The 9,234-nt window shown below is 30.0% G+C and overlaps 2 protein-coding genes across 2 annotated transcripts; one reads left to right on the top strand and one right to left on the bottom strand.

Moving 5' to 3' along the window:
• The first annotated feature begins 660 nt into the window (after positions 1–660).
• On the top strand, positions 661–1,842 carry LOC140432532 (rab-like protein 3). Its single transcript, XM_072520484.1, has 2 exons — positions 661–1,232; positions 1,373–1,842. Exons 1-2 carry the CDS (start codon positions 779–781, stop codon positions 1,633–1,635), a joined length of 717 nt encoding a protein of 238 aa, XP_072376585.1. The 5' UTR covers positions 661–778; the 3' UTR covers positions 1,636–1,842.
• Positions 1,843–7,471: 5,629 nt separating this feature from the next.
• LOC140432531 (uncharacterized) lies at positions 7,472–9,034 on the bottom strand. Its single transcript, XM_072520483.1, has 2 exons — positions 8,786–9,034; positions 7,472–8,457 (listed from the first exon to the last, which is right to left on the bottom strand). The coding sequence occupies exons 1-2, from the start codon at positions 8,928–8,930 to the stop codon at positions 7,709–7,711; spliced, it is 894 nt and encodes a 297-aa protein (XP_072376584.1). The 5' UTR covers positions 8,931–9,034; the 3' UTR covers positions 7,472–7,708.
• Between the last annotated feature and the right edge of the window lie 200 nt (positions 9,035–9,234).

The following is a 9,234-nucleotide window of genomic DNA, read 5'->3' as shown; positions in this document are numbered from 1 at the left end:
CATAACAAATGGAAAATGATCGCTAGCTCCTATCTCTGGAAAGACTTCCCAAAGACAGTCTGCAGCTAAACCTAGAGAAGCTATCGCCACGTGGGGAACACTGTTAGAATCAGGAGGTGAAATTCTTGTCGCTTCTCCTGTGTTGAGAAAGCACACGTTATCTTCCTCCAAAAGATCAGCAAGACGATTACTATTCGGATTGTTAGATGATGATATTTTAAAGCAGTAAAAATTTGGAATATAGAACTGTTGCGAAGATTTCAAATGAGTTTCATTTAAAAGAATGATATTAATTTCTTTAAGAAACACAGATCTTGTTTACCTATTGTTAAAAAACCGTTAATGTTCCAATCTAAAATATTAAATGTCATAACTAATTTATATTTATTATTATTTATTATATTCAAATACAAAGGGGGGAAGCTAAAAAGTACATTTTGATTATATTATTTTATGAATTTTGCAATTTTTAATTTATATAAAACAATAACGAGTAAACATTTGTCTCTTTCGATCTGTTGCAATCTGACAACTGGTGAATTGGTGATGTTTCTTTCTGTTGGATAATAGGTGGATGAATGTGTAAACGAAGTTGTAACAAAACAAAACCAGGAGTCAGGAGTGAAAAGAAGAAATTGTGACAGTCTCAAGTCTCAATCTCACAATTATCACAATATTGACGGTTGACACGTAGAATGCGCGGTTATTTGCTGAGATAAAACAATAAGTTTAAAGTTTATTGTTATAACATCATAATATTTACCGAATTTTCAACAAAATGTCCGTCATAGACAGGGTTAGAATTCTAGTATTAGGCGATTCTGGCGTTGGTAAAACATCTTTCGTTCATTTGGCAGCTCATAATGAACCCCTTCGATCACCTAGTTGGACTGTTGGTTGTTCAGTAGATGTGAAGTTACATGAATATAAAGAGGGCATGAAGGACCAAAAGACGTTTTTTGTTGAATTTTGGGATATAGGGGGTAGCCATTCACATAGAAACGCACGGCCTGTATTTTACAATCCTTTTCATGGTGCCATACTAGTACATGATCTGACAAACCGAAAATCGGAAAAAAATTTACACAAATGGGTTAGAGAAATTAGTGTAAATAGAAGGGAAAGAAAAGATTCTAATAGTGTAACAAATCCTGTTTTGCCAGGGTTATTAGGCGACGATTTCGACCAAGAGAGCTTTATAGGAAATACATCCATACCTTATATTGTAATAGGTAAGTTTTTCAAAATTTCTGGCATGAAAATTGTTTTTTTACTGTTTATATTTCAATTACTTTTGTTCTTTTGCTTGTATAATCCAGTTTAGTTATATATTCTTTATATACACATTATAATATAAATTATTCAATTTTAGGAACCAAATTGGATCAGGTTGATGATCGCAAAACTCGTATTGAACACATGGCTAGCCATTTAGGATGTGATGAAATTTTAATGGACTGTAGACAAACCCGATATTTAGCAGCAGGTACTTCTAATGCTGTCAAATTATCAAGATTTTATGATAAAGCCATTGAAATGAGATCCAAGAGCCACAAAGATTCATTCACAGAAAGATTTGGAGATCCTATTTCACCGATTTTGTCTACAAAATTTTATTCTCCTCATCAAGACTAGCTTATAGTGAAATATTTAAAATAACTCTTGTTAGGTTAATACAAAAACTAAAAATACATGCATGTTTTTGGAAATCACATGTCCAGTTAATGAAGAAGAAATACTCTAATTATAAGATGCTAGTAACAACTTCATATTTATATTGTTTTGTATAATATATTATGTAATAGTATATATAAATAAAGTACATTTGTTTATTTATTTAAACTATACTGTTATTTTGTAAATAAGGCATCAGAAAAGGTTATAATCCTATCATATTCTTCTTGGATTGTATGTGGATTGTTAAAAGGAATATTAATGTCTTTACCTGTATTCTCCACTATCAAGAATGTGTAACTTTATTGCCATTTAGTTGTCTAATTGCATAATGCAATATTTCTGGTCAAACATCTACTGCATGAATGCTGAATGATCTGCTTGTCCTGATAGAATGTATGTTAAATACACCTTTTCCATTCCTTCAAATTTTCACCTAAATCACTGATAAATTCACCATCAATGTCAATAAAATTCTGCAGTACTTGTAAACGAGTTTAGAATTGAGTTCAATTTAGCCTCATGTCCTTTTTAATTGAGCTCCTCAATTTCTTTAAATTACTTTTCCATAATATCCTCTTTGAGATTTTTTTTCGTTTTATTTGTTTATTAACTGTCTTGTTTTTTTTATTCTCACATCTCCTTTCACTACTTAGGTGTAGGATTTTTGTGTTCTCCAATGATTTCAACACAATTTTGTTTTCTTAATTCTCGACTGTAACTTTTATTGCTGGAATTTTAAGTTCATTCCATGTGTTTTCAATAAGATTGTATGTCATCTGTATTTTTTAGACCCATTTTAGTTAAATCTTCATTCAATTTTTGTTTTACTATGTAATTTTGCTTTTATGTGTTAGGCGTTAATTTTATATTGTTTGGTTTTTTTCATACCACTTTTAGTTGAACACATATTGTAATGCAATGATGGGAAGTATTTGGAAAAATTCAGTAAATGGTAGATTAGCATTAAATAATATAAAATATTTATTTTAGTCAATATTGTGTATTATACAAAAATGTATTAATTGTTTATATTTTTAAATGTAAAGTGTCACAATTATTAAGTCCATACTCTGCTGAATTAGCAGTACAGTGATTTGAATAATCCACTTTACATTTGATTAACAAATTAAAATAAACATAGACTTCGTTAAGTAAAGATGTGTTGTTATTCTCCCTTTACTACTTAACATTAAAAAGAACAAACACCTGCTCCCACAGAATTTGCTGATTCTAGGTACTTAGTAAGATCCAATTTTGGCACTAGGATAGGTTGTACACCATCCATTGACTATTATACATACAAGTCCTAGGCCTGCTATATGTAAGCTCGCGATCAACACCCGACATACCTTTTATTTGGCTTTTATATACCCGCAGATCTCTTGTATCAATTGACACGAGCCATGTTGGACTTTAGTAGTTTACTGGTGAGCCCAGACCCACAGTCTTACACAAGAACGGATAGCTAATCTTACTTTATTGGTACTTTTCCAAGGCATGGGAAAGCTTTGTAGTTTTTCTTTAAAACTATGTCATCTTCAGGTTCTTTAGCCAGCAGATTTTTCTTTTTCAAGGGTTCCTTCATTAATTTCTTGGCTTACCCACTAAATATGTTGAATGTAATTATAGCTCTTGTACGACCTTGAAAGTAGGAATATACCTACAAGACCTGCATTAGATTTATTACTATTATATTCCAGATATATGATATATTGCAGAAAAATGAATATGTACGAAGTGTACTAGACAAAATTATAAGGGACCACGTGAGAAATAAATAAGTACATTAATGCAATGTGGGATGCAAGTAAATTAAGAAATCTCGTACCTCCCAAGAAACATTATAGTTAGGTATTAACAGATATCTGGGATTGAAAATATTTAATATTTGTTGTTCTTTAAGTGATCTGAAAACATTTAATATGTGTTGTTCTTCTTTAGGTGATCTTATAAGTATATGAAATAAATATGAATGTCAAATGTTGAAAAGATGTTTTCAAGAAGCATTTTACCTTTAAATTATTGACAAGGATAAATAATTTGAATGTTATATAATGTTGTCATATATTCTTTTTGTAAATTTACCTATATTATTGAATTAATATTTTGAATATAAATGACTATTAAAAAATGCACTCTGAAAATGTATGCATTCATTATTATAAAAGAAGTTTGAATACCTTGTTGAATTGTGATGTTTCCGGCTCTAGTTAACTTATAGAACCTCAGAAATGGATTCTTCTAGTACAAAAGATAGAGGGTATTTCAAATGTAGTGGCGGAAATTTCTCGGAACAGTAAAGCCTGAACTAACAGCTAAAGCAGTGGCGTTCCAAAAAATAAGTACTTATGATTTAAATCAAATTGTTAAAGATAGGTAAATAAAATATATTAAACAATAATATTAGATTATATTTGGTAATATTGTTTTACATCATATTTGTATGTGAAACCGTAGATACGTATTACAATATTAATAAATAGTAATTACAAAAATTTTTTTAACTTTAAAACATACATACTCGAAAGTTTTGAAAACTTATATTTATATACATGATAGCGTTTATGTTATTCACTTTCATAATCAGATGCACTGTCGTCGCCGCTAGAATCATTTAAATCAATCCTCAATTCTTCAGTAATTGCATCTACGCGACATTCATTTTCCAAATACTTATCTTCAAACTTGACAACATGTGCACACACTTTCTTCCAATTTTCTACAGTTACTGTAGCAAATTCCTGTTCCACCAACACTTTTACGTTTTCTAACTTAAAATAAACATTTTGTTTTGCAACTCCATTGTTTATTTGCGCCTAAACCATTTCTATAGGGTTCAAGTCTGGAAGATATGACGAATGTTTTATTAAAAAAACATGTCCACATTCGTGAAGACCTTTCTCAAATTAATATTGAATATGATCTTGTTTGTGTCGTTTGACGATTTCATATAATTGCGGTTGTAACAATAACGTTACAAATTGTAATTTTTTTTTCTATCAACCAAGATATCATATCCGTTTTTTAGAATTGCTGGTGGACGCTTTATGTGCATAATCTTCTTCTTCTTTAGATGCAAATCCACTAATGGATGTTAGCGATCACATTTTCCATTAATTCTCTATTTCTTGCAATATGTATCAGAGATTGTATGTCGTTAATTCCTGTCCATTGCCTTATGTTTCGGAGCCAGGACATTTTCTTGCGTCCCATTCCTCTCTTGCCTTCAATTTTACCCTCGATTATAAGTTGGAGGAACTGGTATTTTTCATTTCGCATGATGTGACCTAGATACGCCGTTTTCCTTTTCTTGATGGTTTCGAAAAGTTGTCGTTCTTGGTTTATTCTTTTAAGGACATCTATATTTGTGATTTTCGCTGTCCATGGTATTTTTAGGATACGGCGATAGAGCCACATTTCGAAAGCTTCTAATCTGTTTATATCCCTCGTTTTGAGTGTCCAGCCCTCTACGCCATATAGCAGCACTGACCACACGTAGCACTTAGTAAACCTTAGTCTCAGTTGAAGATCGAACTCTGAACAAGTCAGTACCTTCTTGAATTTTACGAAAGCTTGTCGAGCTTGCTCAATGCGACATTTTACTTCCCTGTCCGATGCCGTCTTCAAAAAGCCACGATCCCAGGTATGTGCATAATGTGGGTGCATAATTTGTACATTATGTATGACGCATTATCAGTAACAACAACAGATCCTACAGGTAAATTGGGGATTAACTATTCTTTCATCCATTTTTCGTAATATTTGAATTCATATCAACAGGATAATCTCCTACCTTGGCTGCCAATTTAAAAATTAAAAGGGCGTTCTGTATGAAACCCATCTTACCACCATCATGTACAATAACCAACCTACTTCCTTTTGAAATGTTTTTGAACAATCCTTTGCCACTGTCATCTGTCCAGCTATTTGGCGTAGTGTGTTCTGCATGTAAGGTTTCATCAACATATATAATTGACTTGCCTTCACTTCTGTAATATTAAATTTTTTCCAAATAATGCGCAGAGCACGAATATTACTCCATTTCATTAATAAACGTCGATTACCTTCCGTTTTCTTCCATTTTAATCACAATTCTGTAGAGAGAACTCACACTTCCAGTCCACTCGTATACATCTTCAAACCCTTTTTGCAAAAGTTTCAATGATACACGACAACGTTCAGTCTCATGAAAACCGTGAATGGTACTAAGTGTTGTAAATGGAAATTTTAGTGAATTATTTGACTCTGTGTTTGTTAACATATTCGCCTGTTGAATGATCCTTTCTACTGTATGTAATGATACTCCAGTAGCTTTGCTCAAACGTCACTTAATATTGGTTTGATTATCTTCAGGATATAGTATTTTTATACCTATATTTAAATATGTTGTATATTATTCCTTTAGATTCTGGTATCAATCTGATCTGTTTACTCGTATTACACTTAACCATCTCTATTTTATAAAATAGTTCTAATAGAGGTGTTAGCACCTTTCTTTTTGAGACTAAATTACGAACTCATTTAAAATCCAGTGACAAGAAATTCTCTGAAATAATTCTTATCAGTTCTTTGTATGTCCTGAATGAGTAGTCAAGAAGTCATTCATATTGACTTTATAATTACGGTTTTAAGGTAACCGATACGGAATTAAAAATTCATAATGAATTTATAATTACAGTTTAAAGGTAAACAATACTAAATTAAAAATTTGGCAACTTTTGTCAAACTTCATAGACTATCAATTAAAGACGATATTATACCTTCTGTTAAATTTTTAACCCATCTGCTGTATAATATTTTGAAAAAACGATCACAAATGTTCATATTTTAACACTGTCAGTACTGAATATTTTTACTAAGCTGTTGATTTGACTTAAAAGTTTGGTACAGATAAAACAATCTGTGTAAAATCAAACTCCATATATTATTTAAGTAAGTAACACTTGTAATTAGTGTAGTTTCAAATAAAAAAGAATCTTTTCAAATTGTTTAATATTGCAACTCCATTGCATAGCTCTTATCATAGATATTCTATTGTCTACTCGATATATAACTATTTAATGGAAGTGCTCACCACTGGATTTGAAATACCCTCTATATGCACTAAAGAAAGGGCCAGAAAATATATCAACATGTAATATTTTTGATTAATTTATTTGTAACAATTGATTATATTATAAATTGCTATATCTAACTAAAAAAAATTAAAGCTTTATATATTTTGAGAATTGAAATATTTGAATTATTGCAAATAATTATCAGTAAATTTGTGGTGTGCATACTTATAATATACAATTTTTTAACATATCATTGTAATTAATGGTTTGCAGAACCAGACCCTGAACTAGGGCAGAGCATGGAAGCATGTACCCTGGGTGGCAAACTAATTGTTGCTTCTTCCCAATAAATCTTCTAGTTACAGCTCTGTGCTGGGCACTAATGTAGTCTGTTTATTATTTGTTTACTACTAATGATTCCAGATATGGTTAAGTATTCATTTGCTTATTCTTTTAGAGATCTTCCAATAATACATTAGTTAGAATGACATTATAAATGATATCATAATCTATGGAGACTTAAATACAAAATAATAACAAAGTTTTGGTCTTGTCCTAGGTATGAATCAGTATTTGCACTAAAACTCCACGCAAATCTGATTCAAAGTTTTGATTTTTTTTAAATTGAATGGAAAACACTAAAATTTGAAATTATTTCTGTAAATGAAATAAAGTGCCTAAAATAATACTAAATTATTTTTTGGGCGCAGTAATAATGTGTATTAAAAAAATTCTAATCATGTGTTTAAAATATATTACTTCTTTTTATATTCTAGTGCTTTGGTGCTCATAGACTTTTTGCAATGCATATATATGCTATCTACTGTAATTTTTTGGTATTCTAAAAGCCTTCAATTAATTTCAAGGTTCCAATAAATATGTGTTAGTGAATACTTCTGCATTCTTTTTGATTTCACTCAAGAAAAATTCTGCCTGGTTCAATTTTTCCATCAAATTAGAATATTCTAATACATTCAGCAGCATTCTTCAATATCATCACTGTCACAATCTACTGTTCCACAAAAAATATATTCAGTTTTTATATTTTTAGCATTTAATCTTGCAATTAATTCTTCTACATCTGGTTCATCTCCATCATCTTTGTATCCAATTCTAACATTGCGTAAAGATGGAAAATTATCAAAATTTAATGTATAATATATACTAGTATCAAAGTGAATCGTATCAAGTGTTTTAAGTTGCTCAAAAACATTGTAGTTTAAATCAGATTGAATATTGTTATGATGGAGTGAAAGAAATTTAATATTTTCTAGTTTAGCAAAAGTATCCAAGTTTACTTCAGATATCTCACTGTCTCTAATATTGATACCTTCTAGACTTTTTAAATTACAAAGTGCATCAACATCAATAGAGCCTATTGTACAATGTTCTAATGTTAAATTTTTCAATGAAATCAAGCCTGCAAGTATATCAGAATTTATGACATCAAAAGTACATGATTCAAATGTCAGAGTTTCTAATTTATCTAAATGCTGAAAACATGAAGATTTTGGATTTTCTATACCATTTAGATATAAATTTGTTACTCCCTTATTATCTTTGAATGTTTCTGATTCAAGAGGAAAAGAAGTTTTGTTGAAGTCCAATGAAGTCAGTTTTTCTAACTCTGAAAATGCTCCAGAACAACTTTCTATGTTGCATTTAGTCAAGCTGAGGTATTCAATGCTTGGTAGCAATGAAAATGAGGCTGAATCCAAGGTACCTGTAAATAGTGTTTAAATTAATTTGATAAAAATTTATACATCAGAAAAAAATGACATATAAAATTTATCTATAGATTTTAGTATGTTTCACAGTTTGTGTAAGTAATTTTAAAAAGAAAAATCTGTTTAAGTGGAGACATATATGTTTGTTTCATTTGTTATTAACAATGTAAAATAAAAATCTTTTGGAATTACTTTAAAGAAAAAAAGTCTGGTTTTAACACTACTAGGGGTGTTGATGGCAACATGAATATACTTTGTAGATAGTTTTTTTGAACATAGCATTATCTAATTATGCATTAACAATTCATATGTAAAAATTCTTACCTGAACAATTCCTCATATCTAACCAAACCGTTCGTGTATCTTCACCATCAATACCAAAAAGTTTAATTTGTTCCCCTGCTTTCAGTTCATGATTTTCATACCAAACGTGGGTGTCACAAGCACCGCAAAAAGTTGTAGGCTCCATTGGTGTTTTAAAATAAATTTTTAATACAATTAAACTTTTATTCCAAAATTAAATGTATTATTTATTATCCTTATTTACATTGGAATTTGTTACTACTGTCAAGATCAAAAACACCCACTGCTCTTGACATTGACATTTTGACAACTAATAATGTAAGATAGGCAACACAAGATACTTTGCTTTTTAAAACATTTCAAAACATGATTTGCTACAATTTTCTATCTTTATTTTTCTATTTTCTCATATATATATATATATATATATATATATATATATATATATATATATATATATATATATATAT

This window comes from Diabrotica undecimpunctata, chromosome 1 (genome assembly GCF_040954645.1).
Source record: "Diabrotica undecimpunctata isolate CICGRU chromosome 1, icDiaUnde3, whole genome shotgun sequence".
Lineage (NCBI taxonomy): Eukaryota > Metazoa > Arthropoda > Insecta > Coleoptera > Chrysomelidae > Diabrotica > Diabrotica undecimpunctata.
Note: the sequence above shows the minus strand (reverse complement) of the source record. Positions and strands in the feature narration are given on the sequence as shown.